Raw genomic sequence first — 15,935 nt, forward strand, 5'->3', positions numbered from 1 at the left:
TGTGTAGTGGGGCTAGATGGTAGATGGTTGTGTAGTGGGGCTAGATGGTAGATGGTTGTGTAGTGGGGCTAGATGGTAGATGGTAGATGGTTGTGTAGTGGGGCTAGATGGTAGATGGTAGATGGTTGTGTAGTGGGGCTAGATGGTAGATGGTTGTGTAGTGGGGCTAGATGGTAGATGGTTGTGTAGTGGGGCTAGATGGTAGATGGTTGTGTAGTGGGGCTAGATGGTAGATGGTTGTGTAGTGGGGCTAGATGGTAGATGGTTGTGTAGTGGGGCTAGATGGTAGATGGTAGATGGTTGTGTAGTGGGGCTAGATGGTAGATGGTTGTGTAGTGGGGCTAGATGGTAGATGGTAGATGGTTGTGTAGTGGGGCTAGATGGTAGATGGTAGATGGTTGTGTAGTGGGGCTAGATGGTAGATGGTAGATGGTTGTGTAGTGGGGCTAGATGGTAGATGGTAGATGGTTGTGTAGTGGGGCTAGATGGTAGATGGTTGTGTAGTGGGGCTAGATGGTAGATGGTAGATGGTTGTGTAGTGGGCTAGATGGTAGATGGTTGTGTAGTGGGGCTAGATGGTAGATGGTTGTGTAGTGGGGCTAGATGGTAGATGGTTGTGTAGTGGGGCTAGATGGTAGATGGTTGTGTAGTGGGGCTAGATGGTAGATGGTTGTGTAGTGGGGCTAGATGGTAGATGGTTGTGTAGTGGGGCTAGATGGTAGATGGTAGATGGTTGTGTAGTGGGGCTAGATGGTAGATGGTAGATGGTTGTGTAGTGGGGCTAGATGGTAGATGGTAGATGGTTGTGTAGTGGGGCTAGATGGTAGATGGTTGTGTAGTGGGGCTAGATGGTGTTTAGAGAAACCAGAGAGATGGTCTGTGTCCTACAGGAAACCAGAGAGAGGCTCTGTGTCCTAAAGGAAACCAGAGAGAGAGTCTGTGTCCTAAAGGAAACCAGAGAGAGGGTCTGTGACCTAAAGGAAACCAGAGAGAGGGTCTGTGTCCTAAAGGAAACCAGAGAGAGGGTCTCTGTCCTAAAGGAAACCAGAGAGAGGTTATGTATCCTAAAGGAAACCAGAGAGAGGGTCTGTGTCCTAAAGGAAACCAGAGAGAGGGTCTGTGTCCTAAAGGAAACCAGAGAGACGGTCTGTGTCCTAAAGGAAACCAGAGAGAGGGTCTGTGTCCTAAAGGAAACCAGAGAGAGGGTCTGTGTCCTAAAGGAAACCAGAGAGAAGGTCTGTGTCCTAAAGGAAACCAGAGAGAGGGTCTGTGTCCTAAAGGAAACCAGAGAGAGGTTCTGTGTCCTAAAGGAAACCAGAGAGAGGGTCTGTGTCCTAAAGGAAACCAGAGAGAGGGTCTGTGTCCTAAAGGAAACCAGAGAGAGGGTCTGTGTCCTAAAGGAAACCAGAGAGAGGGTCTGTGTCCTAAAGGAAACCAGAGAGAGAAGGTCTGTGTCCTAAAGGAAACCAGAGAGCGGGTCTGTGTCCTAAAGGAAACCAGAGAGAGGGTCTGTTTCCTAAAGGAAACCAGAGAGAGGGTCTGTGTCCTAAAGGAAACCAGAGAGAGGGTCTGTGTCCTAAAGGAAACCAGAGAGAGGGTCTGTGTCCTAAAGGAAACCAGAGAGAGGGTCTGTGTCCTAAAGGAAACCAGAGAGAGAAGGTCTGTGTCCTAAAGGAAACCAGAGAGAGGGTCTGTGTCCTAAAGGAAACCAGAGAGAGGGTCTGTGTCCTAAAGGAAACCAGAGAGAGGGTCTGTGTCCTAAAGGAAACCAGAGAGAGAGGGTCTGTGTCTTAAAGGAATCCAGATTGAGGGTCTGTGTCCTAAAGGAAACCAGAGAGAGGGTCTGTGTCCTACAGGAAACCAGAGAGAGGGCTGTGTCCTAAAGGAAACCAGAGAGAGGGTCTGTGTCCTAAAGGAAACCAGAGATAGGGTCTGTGTCCTAAAGGAAACCAGAGAGAGGGTCTGTGTCCTACAGGAAACCCTATTCCTTATATAGTGCACTACTTTAGATTATGTAAGCCTGCTGACCTACTCCACGGTGAAGAGTGTCACATGAACACAGAGAGAGCAGATTGCTGCACACCTTCTTTGGTAAATACCACAGCTGGTAATTCCATTGCGGTCACCTTCCTCTCAGGTACTGCCTGTTCTATTTAGGCCAAAGCACAACAGTTCCCTCTTCCGAATAATACATACCCTCTTCTAACCTTCAATCCCCCTCTCTCTGTTTCTCTCTCTCTGTTTCTCTCTCTGTTTCTCTCTCTGTTTCTCTCTCTCTCTGTTTCTCTCTCTCTCTGTTTCTCTCTCTCTCTGTTTCTCTCTCTCTGTTTCTCTCTCTGTTTCTCTCTCTCTCTGTTTCTCTCTCTCTCTGTTTCTCTCTCTCTCTGTTTCTCTCTCTCTGTTTCTCTCTCTATTTCTCTCTCTCTGTTTCTCTCTCTCTGTTTCTCTCTCTGTTTCTCTCTCTGTTTCTCTCTCTACTGTTTCTCTCTCTCTGTTTCTCTCTCTGTTTCTCTCTCTCTGTTTCTCTCTCTCTCTCTGTTTCTCTCTCTGTTTCTCTCTCTGTTTCTCTCTCTGTTTCTCTCTCTCTCTGTTTCTCTCTCTCTCTGTTTCTCTCTCTCTGTTTCTCTCTCTGTTTCTCTCTCTCTGTTTCTCTCTCTCTCTGTTTCTCTCTCTCTCTGTTTCTCTCTCTGTTTCTCTCTCTCTCTGTTTCTCTCTCTCTGTTTCTCTCTCTCTCTGTTTCTCTCTCTCTCTGTTTGTCTCTCTGTTTCTCTCTCTCTCTGTTTCTCTCTCTCTCTGCTTCTCTCTCTCTCTGTTTCTCTCTCTCTCTGTTTCTCTCTCTCTGTTTCTCTCTCTCTCTCTGTTTCTCTCTCTGTTTCTCTCTCTGTTTCTCTCTCTGTTTCTCTCTCTGTTTCTGTCTCTCTCTGTTTCTCTCTCTCTCTCTCTCTCTGTTTCTCTCTCTGTTTCTCTCTCTGTTTCTCTCTCTCTCTGTTTCTCTCTCTCTCTCTCTCTCTGTTTCTCTCTCTGTTTCTCTCTCTCTCTGTTTCTCTCTCTCTCTCTCTGTTTCTCTCTCTGTTTCTCTCTCTCTCTCTGTTTCTCTCTCCCTCTCTCTCTCTCTCTCTCTGTTTCTCTCTCTGTTTCTCTCTCTGTTTCTCTCTCTCTCTGTCTCGCTCTCTCTCTCTCTCTCTGTTTCTCTGTCTCTCTGTTTCTCTCTCTCTCGTTCTCTCTCTCTCTGTTTCTCTCTCTGTTTCTCTCTCTCTCTGTTTCTCTCTCTCTCTGTTTCTCTCTCTCTCTGTTTCTCTCTCTCTGTTTCTCTCTCTATTTCTCTCTCTCTGTTTCTCTCTCTCTGTTTCTCTCTCTGTTTCTCTCTCTCTGTTTCTCTCTCTGTTTCTCTCTCTGTTTCTCTCTCTACTGTTTCTCTCTCTCTGTTTCTCTCTCTGTTTCTCTCTCTCTGTTTCTCTCTCTCTCTCTGTTTCTCTCTCTGTTTCTCTCTCTGTTTCTCTCTCTGTTTCTCTCTCTCTCTGTTTCTCTCTCTCTCTGTTTCTCTCTCTCTGTTTCTCTCTCTGTTTCTCTCTCTCTGTTTCTCTCTCTCTCTGTTTCTCTCTCTCTCTGTTTCTCTCTCTGTTTCTCTCTCTCTCTGTTTCTCTCTCTCTGTTTCTCTCTCTCTCTGTTTCTCTCTCTCTCTGTTTGTCTCTCTGTTTCTCTCTCTCTCTGTTTCTCTCTCTCTCTGCTTCTCTCTCTCTCTGTTTCTCTCTCTCTCTGTTTCTCTCTCTCTGTTTCTCTCTCTCTCTCTGTTTCTCTCTCTGTTTCTCTCTCTGTTTCTCTCTCTGTTTCTCTCTCTCTCTGTTTCTCTCTCTCTCTCTCTCTCTGTTTCTCTCTCTGTTTCTCTCTCTGTTTCTCTCTCTGTTTCTCTCTCTCTCTGTTTCTCTCTCTCTCTCTCTCTCTGTTTCTCTCTCTGTTTCTCTCTCTCTCTGTTTCTCTCTCTCTCTCTCTCTCTCTCTGTTTCTCTCTCTGTTTCTCTCTCTCTCTCTGTTTCTCTCTCCCTCTCTCTCTCTCTCTCTCTGTTTCTCTCTCTGTTTCTCTCTCTGTTTCTCTCTCTCTCTGTCTCGCTCTCTCTCTCTCTCTCTGTTTCTCTGTCTCTCTGTTTCTCTCTCTCTCGTTCTCTCTCTCTCTGGTTCTCTCTGTTTCTCTCTCTCTCTGTTTCTCTCAATTCAATTCAATTCAATTCAATTGACTTTATTGACATGGCAAGTTCATTATTACTTACATTGTCAAAGTATACATATCAAAAAATCAAAATCAAATATATATGTATATATATACAAAATATATATATTTATATATAAATAAATGGTGGGACCAACAGTAATAATAACAGTAGTAGTGGACATGGGATTACCATTAACAACAACTACAACAACAATATTAATTAGAACAACAATAAATTAAAGCGACAGTAGTAGACCAGTGTCAACATGACTTGAGAAGACATATGACCTGGTATGAAAGACAAAACAAAACTAAGCTAAATGGGAAATATTATCAACATTACTTTGCATTTTTCACTGGCTGTCCCTCAGGTTGTGGCAGGAGGACACATATTTGGCTGCCAAAACTGCACATTTTGGCTTTTCACCCAATAAATATTAGATTTTTTCTTCATCTTTTATAGTTTGAAATTCTTTGTATTGAGTTATAATTTTGGGAAAGAAATATGCTCTTAGGTCTGAGTATTTGTCACAGTGTAGTAGGAAATGCACCTCTGTCTCTACCTCTCCCCTGGAGCAGAGTGAGCACAGCCTGTCCTCTCTGGGCAGCCAGGTTTGTCTGTGACGACCGGTCTCTATAGCCAGACGGTGCTCAGTGAGTCTGTACCTAGTCAATGTTTTCCTCAGTTTTCTATCAGTCACAGTGGTCAGATAGTCTGCCACCATGTACTGTCTGTTTAGAGCCAAATAGCATTGAAGTTTACTTAGATTTTTTGTGGTGTCTTTCCAATAGGTGATATATTTTTATTTTTGTTTTGTGATGATTTGGTTGGGCCAGATTTTCTGAGGGCTGTCCCGAGGCTCTATGGGGTTGGTTTGGGTTGGTGAACTGAGCCTCAGAACCAGCTGGCTGAGGGCTGTCCTGAGGCTCTATGGGGTTGGTTTGGGTTAGTGAACTGAGCCTCAGAACCAGCTGGCTGAGGGGACTCTTCTCTGGTTTCATCTCTTGACATTGTAGAGCTGTGTGATGGAATGTTTTAGGGTCACTTGTTTTTAGATGGTTGTAAAATTTGATTGTAAAATTTCTCTCTCTCTCTGTTTCTCTCTCTCTCTCTGTTTCTCTCTCTGTGTTTCTCTCTGTTTCTCTCTCTGTTTCTCTCTCTGTTTCTCTCTCTCTCTGTTTCTCTCTCTGTTTCTCTCTCTCTGTTTCTCTCTGTTTCTCTCTCTCTCTCTGTTTCTCTCTGTTTCTCTCTCTGTTTCTCACAAGTAAAACGAAAAGTCCCAATAAACGTTGAATAAACTGATGAAACTCGGTTGAAAAAACCTACTTTATGATGTTTTTGTTTGCCTGGTTTAGATCTTACCTGTCGGAAAGATATCAGTTTGTCTCTGTGTGTAACGGTCCTGACCTGTTTTATGTTATTTTTGATTATTGTTTAGTTGGTCAGGGCGTGAGTTGGGGTGGGCATTGTATGTTGTGTGTGTTTGGTTAGTCCATGGGTGTTGTATGTGTATGGGATAGAGTTTGTTAGGTTGTCTAGTTATGTCCATGGCTGCCTAGATTGGGTCTCAATCAGAGACAGCTGTATTTCATTTGTCTCTGATTGGGAGCCAGATTTAAGGTAGCCATAGGCAGTAGGCTTTTGTGGGTGTTTGTTTCCTGTGTCAGTGGTTGGACCACACAGGACTGTTTTGAGGTATGTCACGTTTGTTGTATTGTAGTTTGTAGTGTTTTCCTGTTATTTTCATTAAATCATGAACACTTACCTCTCCGCATCTTGGTCTGATCCATGCTCCTCCTCGTCTGAGGAGGAGAACGACATTGACTGCCATAACACTGTGAATGGTTTGTCCTCTGACAAATCAACTGTACATTTCGGTGTTCCTCAAGGTTCCGTTTAAGGACCGCTATTGTTTTCACAATATATTTTACCTCTTGGGGATGTCATTCGAAAACATAATGTTAACTTTCACTGCTATGGGGATGACACACAGCTGTACATTTCAATGAAACATGGTGAAGCCCCAAAATTGCCCTCGCTAGAAGCCTGTGTTTCAGACATAAGGAAGTGGATGGCTGAAAATGTTCTCCTTTTAAACTCGGACAAAACAGAGATGCTTGTTCTAGGTCCCAAGAAACAAAGAGATCTTCTGTTAAATCTGACAATTAATCTTGATGGTTGTAAAGTCGTCTGAAAAAAAACTGTGAAGGACCTCGGCGTTACTCTGAACCGATCTCTCTTTTGACGAACATATCAAGACTGTTTCAAGGACAGGTTTTTTCCATCTACGTAACATTGCAAAAATCAGAAATGTTCTGTCCAAAAACGATGCAGAAAAATTAATCCATGCTTTTGTCACTTCTAGGTTAGACTACTGCAATGCTCTACTTTCCGGCTACCCGGATAAAGCACTAAATAAACTTCAGTTAGTGCTAAATACGGCTGCTAGAATCCTGACTAGAACCAAGAAATTTGATCATATTACTCCAGTGCTAGCCTCCCTACACTGGCTTCCTGTTAAGGCAAGGGCTGATTTCAAAGTTTTACTGTTAACCTATAAAGCTTTACATGGGCTTGCTCCTACCTATCTTTCCGAGTTGGTCCTGCCGTACATACCTACACGTACGCTACGGTCACAAGACGCAGGCCTCCTAATTGTCCCTAGAATTTCTAAGCAAACAGCTGGAGGCAGGGCTTTCTCCTATAGATCTCCATTTTTATGGAATAGTCTGCCTACCCATGTGAGAGACGCAGACTCGGTCTCAACCTTTAAGTCTTTACTGAAGACTTATCTCTTCAGTAGGTCATATAATTGAGTGTAGTCTGGCCCAGGAGTGTGAAGGTGAACGGAAAGGCTCTGGAGCAACGAACCGCCCTTGCTGTCTCTGCCTGGCCGGTTCCCCTCTCTCCACTGGGGTTCTCTGCCTCTAACCCTATTACAGGGGTTGAGTCACTGGCTTACTGGTGCTCTTTCATGCCGTCCCTGGGAGGGGTGCGTCACTTGAGTGGGTTGAGTTACTGACGTGATCTTCCTGTCTGGGTTGGCGCCCCCCCTTGGTTTGTGCTGTGGTGGAGATCTTTGTGGGCTATACTCTGCCTTGTCTCAGGATGGTAAGTTGGTGGTTGAAGATATCCCTCTAGTGGTGTGGGGACTGTGCTTTGGCAAAGTGGGTGGGGTTATATCCTTCCTGTTTGGCCCTGTCCGGGGGTATCATCGGATGGGGCCACAGTGTCTCCTGACCCCTCCTGTCTCAGCCTCCAGTATTTATGCTGCAGTAGTTTATGTGTCGGGGGGCTAGGGTCAGTTGGTTATATCTGGAGTACTTCTCCTGTCTTATCCGGTGTCCTGTGTGAATTTAAGTATGCTCTCTCTAATTCTCTCCTTCTCTCTTTCTTTCTCTCTCTCGGAGGACCTGAGCCCTAGGACCATGCATCAGGACTACCGGGCATGATGACTCCTTGCTGTCCCCAGTCCACCTGGCCGTGCTGCTGCTCCAGTTTCAACTGTTCTGCCTGTGGCTATGGAACCCTGACCTGTTCACCGGACGTGCTACCTGTCCCAGACCTGCTGTTTTCAACTCTCTAGAGACAGCAGGAGCGGTAGAGATACTCTTAATGATCGGCTATGAAAAGCCAACAGACATTTACTCCTGAGGTGCTGATCTGTTGCACCCTCGACAACCACTGTGATTATTATTATTTGACCATGCTGGTCATCTATGAACATTTGAACATCTTGGCCATGTTTTGAAAATAATCTCCACCTGGCACAGCCAGAAGAGGACTGGCCACCCCTCATAGCCTGGTTCCTCTCTAGGTTTCTTCCTAGGTTCTGGCCTTTCTAGTGAGTTTTCCTAGACACCGTGCTTCTACACCTACGTTGCTTGCTGTTTGGGGTTTTCGGCTGGGTTTCTGTACAGCACTTTGCGACATCAGCTTATGTAAGAAGGGCTTTATAAATAAATGTGAATTTGAATTTGGATGCAGTCATGGTGGTATGGTGCTATTAGCTAACTCATATCTGACAACAACAATGTACTAACTAGCAGCAACAAACTCAAGCCAACCCAGAGCCATAGCAAAACATGTCACAGTTGGTTGAGTAGTGTAACAGCATCACCGGCCTGAATCTAATCTTATCTGGAGCTAGTCAGTCTATATCTGTACATCGTAGAATTTGCTTCCATAGGAGATTACATTATTTCCCGAGCTACAGTTGAAGTCAGAAGTTTACGTACACCTTAGCCAAATACATTAAAACAACATTTTTCACAATTCCTGACATTTAATCCAGGTAAGAATTCCCTGTTTTAGGTCAGTTAGGATCACCACTTTATTTTAAGAATGTGAAATGTCAGAGTGAATATTTTATTTAAGCTTTTATTTATTTCATCACATTCCCAGTGGGTCAGAAGTTTACATACACTCCATTAGTATTTGGTAGCATTGCCTTTAAATTATTTAACTTGGGTCAAACATTTCAGGTAGCCTTCCACAAGCATCCCACAATAAATTGGGTTAATTTTGGCCCATTCCTCCTGACAGAGCTGGCAAAACGGAGTCAGGTTTGTAGGCCTCCTTGCTCACACACGCATTTTCAGTACTGCCCACAAATGTTCTATAGGATTGAGATCAGGGCTTTGTGATGGCCACTCCAATACCTTGACTTTGTTGTCCTTAATCCATTTTGCCACAACTTTGGAAGTATGCTTGGGGTCATTGTCCATTTGGAAGACCCATTTGTGAACAAGCTTTAACTTCCTGACTGATGTCTTGAGATGTTGCGTCAATATATCCACATAATTTTCCTACCTCATGATGCCATCTATTTTGTGAAGTGCACCAGCCCCTCCTGCAGCAAAGTACCCGCACATCATGATGCTGCCACCCCGTGCTTCACGGTTGGGACGTTGTTATTCGGCTTGCAAGCCTCCCCCAAACATAACGATGGTCATTATGGCCAAACAGTACTATTTTTGTTTCATCAGACCAGAGAACATTTCTCCAAAAAGTACGATCTTTGTCCCCATGTGCAGTTGCAAACCGTAGTCTGACTTTTTAATGGCGGTTTTTGGAGCAGAAGGAGACCTACCAGAAGGAGACCTACCAGAAGGAGACCTACCAGAAGGAAACCTACCAGAAGGAGACCTACCAGAAGGAGCCCTACCAGAAGGAGCCCTACCAGAAGGAGACCTACCAGAAGGAGACCTACCAGATTGGAGACCTACCAGAAGGAGACCTACCAGAAGGAGACCTACCAGAAGGAGCCCTACCAGAAGGGGCAAAGGTGTGTATCATAATAATGTCCAGCAATGTGATTGAAATGGTTTAGCGAGCTCCAAAAAGTATTTATTTCACTGTTCACTTGCTGTTTCCCCATATCGGGAAATATGATGAGGGAGAAACCCTGTGTATTCTGAACCAGGATCAGGTATCAGTCAATATGGGGAGGGAGAAACCCTGTGTATTCTGGACCAGGATCAGGTATCAGTCAATATGAGGAGGGAGAAACCCTGTGTATTCTGGACCAGGATCAGTCAATATGGGGAGGGAGAAACCCTGTGTATTCTGGACCAGGATCAGTCAATATGAGGAGGGAGAAACCCTGTGTATTCTGGACCAGGATCAGTAATATGGGGAGGGAGAAACCCTGTGTATTCTGGACCAGGATCAGTCAATATGGGGAGGGAGAAACCCTGTGTATTCTGGACCAGGATCAGGTATCAGTCAATATGGGGAGGGAGAAACCCTGTGTATTCTGAACCAGGATCAGGTATCAGTTAATATGGGGAGGGAGAAACCCTGTGTATTCTGAACCAGGATCAGTCAATATGGGGAGGGAGAAACCCTGTGTATTCTGGGCCAGGGACAGTCAATATGGGGAGGGGGAAACCCTGTGTATTCTGGACCAGGATCAGTCAATATGAGGAGGGAGAAACCCTGTGTATTCTGGACCAGGATCAGTCAATATGGGGAGGGAGAAACCCTGTGTATTCTGGACCAGGATCAGGTATCAGTCAATATGAGGAGGGAGAAACCCTGTGTATTCTGGACCAGGATCAGTCAATATGGGGAGGGAGAAACCCTGTGTATTCTGAACCAGGATCAGGCATCAGTCAATATGGGGAGGGAGAAACCCTGTGTATTCTGGACCAGGATCAGTCAATATGGGGAGGGAGAAACCCTGTGTATTCTGGACCAGGATCAGGTATCAGTCAATATGAGGAGGGAGAAACCCTGTGTATTCTGGACCAGGATCAGGTATCAGTCAATATGAGGAGGGAGAAACCCTGTGTATTCTGGACCAGGATCAGTCAATATGGGGAGGGAGAAACCCTGTGTATTCTGGACCAGGATCAGTCAATATGAGGAGGGAGAAACCCTGTGTATTCTGGACCAGGATCAGTCAATATGGGGAGGGAGAAACCCTGTGTATTCTGGACCAGGATCAGTCAATATGAGGAGGGAGAAACCCTGTGTATTCTGGACCAGGATCAGTCAATATGGGGAGGGAGAAACCCTGTGTATTCTGGACCAGGATCAGGTATCAGTCAATATGGGGAGGGAGAAACCCTGTGTATTCTGGACCAGGATCAGTCAATATGGGGAGGGAGAAACCCTGTGTATTCTGGACCAGGATCAGTCAATATGGGGAGGGAGAAACCCTGTGTATTCTGGACCAGGATCAGGTATCAGTCAATATGGGGAGGGAGAAACCCTGTGTATTCTGGACCAGGATCAGTCAATATGGGGAGGGAGAAACCCTGTGTATTCTGGACCAGGATCAGTCAATATGAGGAGGGAGAAACCCTGTGTATTCTGGACCAGGATCAGTCAATATGAGGAGGGAGAAACCCTGTGTATTCTGGACCAGGATCAGTCAATATGGGGAGGGAGAAACCCTGTGTATTCTGGACCAGGATCAGGTATCAGTCAATATGGGGAGGGAGAAACCCTGTGTATTCTGGACCAGGATCAGTCAATATGGGGAGGGAGAAACCCTGTGTATTCTGGACCAGGATCAGTCAATATGAGGAGGGAGAAACCCTGTGTATTCTGGACCAGGATCAGTCAATATGGGGAGGGAGAAACCCTGTGTATTCTGGACCAGGATCAGTCAATATGAGGAGGGAGAAACCCTGTGTATTCTGGACCAGGATCAGTCAATATGAGGAGGGAGAAACCCTGTGTATTCTGGACCAGGATCAGTCAATATGAGGAGGGAGAAACCCTGTGTATTCTGGACCAGGATCAGTCAATATGAGGAGGGAGAAACCCTGTGTATTCTGGACCAGGATCAGTCAATATGGGGAGGGAGAAACCCTGTGTATTCTGGACCAGGATCAGGTATCAGTCTTATGGCTGCAATCCCTTCACCGGGATGATATGACAACAGTCAGTGAAAGTGCAGGGCGACAAATTCAAACAACAGAAATCTCATAATTAAAATTCCTTAGACATTCATGTGTTTTATATAATTTTAAAGGTAATCTTGTTGTTAATCCCACCAAAAGTGTCCGATTTCAAATATTCTTTTCAGCGAAAGCACTACAAACGCTTATGTTAGGTCACCACCAAACCACAATAAGCACAGACATTTTTCCAGCGAAAGATAGCTTTCACAAAAAGCAGAAATAGAGATAAAATTAATCACTAACCTTTGATTATCTTCATCAGATGACACTCAAAGGACTTCATGTTACACAATACATGCATGTTTTGTTTGATAAAGTTTATATTTATATCAAAACATCTGAGTTTACATTGGCGCTTTACATTCACTAGTTCCAAAAATTTTGCATAGCCACATCGTTTCAACAGAAATACTCATCATAAATGTAGATGATAATACAAGTTATACACATGGAATTATATATATACCTCTCCTTAATACAACCGCTGTGTCAGATTTTACGGAAAAATAAACCATGCAATAATCTGAGACGGCGCTCAGAACAATAGCCAAATTAGCCGCCATGTTGGACTCAACAGAAACCATAAAATACACAATAAATGTTTCCTTACCTTTGATGAACTTCATCAGAATGCAGTCCTAGGAATCCCAGGTCCCCAATAAATGCTTGATTTGTTCGATAATGTCCGTTATTTATGTCCAATTAGCTACTTTGGAATTGTTTACCAAACGCGCTAACCAAAGTCACAAATCGCGTCCACTATAACGTGACGAAATGTCCAAAAGTTCCGTAACAGTCAGTAGAAACATGTCAAACGATGTACTGAATCAATCTTTAGAATGTTGTTAACATAAATCTTGAAAAACGTTCCAACCGGAGAATTACATTGACTTCAGTTGACCGATGGAACGGACGTCCCTCTCACGTGTACGCGCCAGTTCAATGCGTGGTCACCTCATGGCAGTGATTAATCATTCCTGTCTCCTTCGGCCCCCCTTCACATTATAGTCATCAGACAAAGTTCTATTGACTGTTGACATCTAGTGGAAGCCGTAGGAAGTGAAAACTCATCCATATCTCACTGTAATTTCAATGAGAGCTTGGTTGAAAATCTGCCACCCCCAGAAAACATCCAAACAGAAAGTGGAACTTCTCAGGTTTTTGCCCTACATATTAGTTATGTTATACTCACAGACATAATTCAAACAGTTTTAGAAACTTCGGAGTGTTTTCTATCCAATACTAATAATAATATGCATATATTAGCAACTGGGACTGAGGAGCAGGCAGTTTACTATGGGCACCTCTGTGCTTTCATCCAAGCTACTCAATACTGCCCCTGCAGCCGTAAGAATAAAGGATCTTCCCTCCGCATGATATCTCCTTAGAAAGCAGGAGGTGTGATGTCTCCTTAGAAAGCAGGAGGTGTGATGTCTCCTTAGAAAGCAGGAGGTGTGATGTCTCCTTAGAAAGCAGGAGGTGTGATGTCTCCTTAGAAAGCAGGAGGTGTGATGTCTCCTTAGAAAGCAGGAGGTGTGATGTCTCCTTAGAAAGCAGGAGGTGTGATGTCTCCTTAGAAAGCAGGAGGTGTGATGTCTCCTTAGAAAGCAGGAGGTATGATTTCTCCTTAGAAAGCAGGAGGTGTGATTTCTCCTTAGAAAGCAGGAGGTGTGATGTCTCCTTGGAAAGCAGGAGGAGTGATTGTGTGATTTCTCCTTAGAAAGCAGGAGGTGTGATGTCTCCTTGGAAAGCAGGAGGAGTGATTGTGTGATTTCTCCTTAGAAAGCAGGAGGTGTGATATCTCCTTAGAAAGCAGGAGGTGTGATATCTCCTTAGAAAGCAGGAGGTATGACTTCTCCTTAGAAAGCAGGAGGTGTGATGTCTCCTTAGAAAGCAGGAGGTGTGATGTCTCCTTAGAAAGCAGGAGGTGTGATGTCTCCTTAGAAAGCAGGAGGTGTGATGTCTCCTTGGAAAGCAGGAGGAGTGATTGTGTGATTTCTCCTTAGAAAGCAGGAGGTGTGATGTCTCCTTAGAAAGCAGGAGGTGTGATGTCTCCTTAGAAAGCAGGAGGTGTGATGTCTCCTTAGAAAGCAGGAGGTGTGATGTCTCCTTAGAAAGCAGGAGGTGTGATGCCTCCTTAGAAAGCAGGAGGTGTGATGTCTCCTTAGAAAACAGGAGGTGTGATGTCTCCTTAGAAAGCAGGAGGTGTGATGTCTCCTTAGAAAGCAGGAGGTGTGATGCCTCCTTAGAAAGCAGGAGGTGTGATGTCTCCTTAGAAAGCAGGAGGTGTGATGTCTCCTTGGGAAATGGGGTGTGGGGGGGAGAAGGAAGACCTTTCCTGCCTTTTAACTAAAAGGATTGTAGCTCCACGGAAGCCTTTCTTATGCCCTTTCTCTCTCTGTCACCTTCTCTCTCTGTCTCTCTCTCTCTCTCTGTCACCTTCTCTCTCGCTCTCTCTCTCTCTGTCACCTTCTCTCTCTCTCTCTGTGTGTGTGTGTGTGTGTGTGTGTGTGTGTGTGTGTGTGTGTGTGTGTGTGTGTGTGTGTGTGTGTGTGTGTGTGTGTGTGTGTGTGTGTGTGTGTGTGTGTGTGTGTGTGTGTGTGTGTGTGTGTGTGTGTGTGTGTGTGTGTGTGTGTGTGTGTGTGTGTGTGTGTGTGTGTGTGTGTGTGTGTTACGCTTTGCTATGTCCTGTGAAGATATGAAACCGGGGCCGTTTGTAGAGATATAAAACATGTGCTCTTTAGAGTAATGAAACTGGGGCTGTCATTAGAGATATGAAACCTGGGGCTCTGTAGAGTAATGAAACTGGGGCTGTCTTTAGAGATATGAAACCTGGGGCTCTGTAGAGTAATGAAACCTGGGGCTGTCTTTGGAGATATGAAACTGGGGCTCTGTAGAGTAATGATACCTGGGGCTGTCTTTAGAGATATGAAACCTGGGGCTGTCATTAGAGATATGAAACCTGGGGCTCTTTAGAGTAATGAAACCTGGGGCTGTCTTTAGAGATATGAAACCTGGGGCTGTCATTAGAGATATGAAACCTGGGGCTCTTTAGAGTAATGAAACTGGGGCTGTCTTTAGAGATATGAAACCTTGGGCTCTGTAGAGTTATGAAACCTGGGGCTGTCATTAGAGATATGAAACCTGGGACTGTCATTAGAGATATGAAACCTGGGGCTCTTTAGAGTAATGAAACTGGGGCTGTCTTTAGAGATATGAAACCTTGGGCTCTGTAGAGTAATGAAACCTGGGGCTGTCTTTAGAGATATGAAACCTGGGGCTGTCATTAGAGATATGAAACCTGGGGCTCTTTAGAGTAATGAAACTGGGGCTGTCTTTAGAGATATGAAACCTTGGGCTCTGTAGAGTTATGAAACCTGGGCTGTTATTAGAGATATGAAACCTTGGGCTCTGTAGAGTAATGAAACCTGGGGCTCTTTAGAGTTATGAAACCTGGGCTGTCATTAGAGTTATGAAACTGGGGCTCTGTAGAGTAATGAAACCTGGGGCTCTGTAGAGTAATGAAACCTGGGCTCTGTAGAGTAATGAAACCTGGGCTCTTTAGAGTTATGAAACCTGGGCTCTTTAGAGTAATGAAACCTGGGCTCTTTAGAGTAATGAAATCTGGGGCTCTTTAGAGTAATGAAACCTGGGCTCTTTAGAGTTATGAAATCTGGGGCTCTTTAGAGTTATGAAACCTGGGGCTCTTTAGAGTTATGAAACCTGGGGCTCTTTAGAGATATGAAACTGGGGCTGTCATTAGAGATATGAAACCTGGGCTCTTTAGAGTTATGAAACCTGGGGCTCTTTAGAGATAGGAAACTGGGGCTGTCATTAGAGATATGAAACCTGGGGCTCTTTAGAGATATGAAACTGGGGCTGTCATTAGAGATATGAAACCTGGGCTCTTTAGAGTTATGAAACCTGGGGCTCTTTAGAGTAATGAAACCTGGGCATTTTAGAGTTATGAAACCTGGGGCTCTTTAGAGTTATGAAACCTGGGGCTCGTTAGAGATATGAAACCTGGGGCTCTTTAGAGTAATGAAACCTGGGGCTCTTTAGAGATATGAAACTGGGGCTCTTTAGAGATATGAAACCTGGGGCTGTCATTAGAGATATGAAACCTGGGGCTCTTTAGAGTAATGAAACTGGGGCTGTCTTTAGAGATATGAAACCTGGGGCTGTCATTAGAGATATGAAACCTGGGGCTGTCATTAGAGATATGAAACCTGGGGCTCTTTAGAGTAATGAAACTGGGGCTGTCTTTAGAGATATGAAACCTGGGGCTGTCATTAGAGATATGAAACCTGGGG

General features: G+C 44.7%; 1 protein-coding gene across 1 annotated transcript in view; it reads left to right on the top strand.

Moving 5' to 3' along the window:
• Positions 1 to 1,057: 1,057 nt before the first annotated feature.
• The window catches only part of LOC129832503 (nectin-1-like), a 207,200-nt gene continuing 192,322 nt past the window's right edge, over positions 1,058 to 15,935 (top strand). Inside the window, exons 1-2 of the mRNA XM_055896625.1 lie at positions 1,058 to 1,447; positions 9,288 to 9,494. Coding sequence (XP_055752600.1) covers positions 1,058 to 1,447; positions 9,288 to 9,494 — 597 coding nt within the window. The remainder of the gene's footprint in view (positions 1,448 to 9,287; positions 9,495 to 15,935) is intronic.

This window comes from Salvelinus fontinalis, chromosome 33 (genome assembly GCF_029448725.1).
Source record: "Salvelinus fontinalis isolate EN_2023a chromosome 33, ASM2944872v1, whole genome shotgun sequence".
NCBI lineage: Eukaryota > Metazoa > Chordata > Actinopteri > Salmoniformes > Salmonidae > Salvelinus > Salvelinus fontinalis.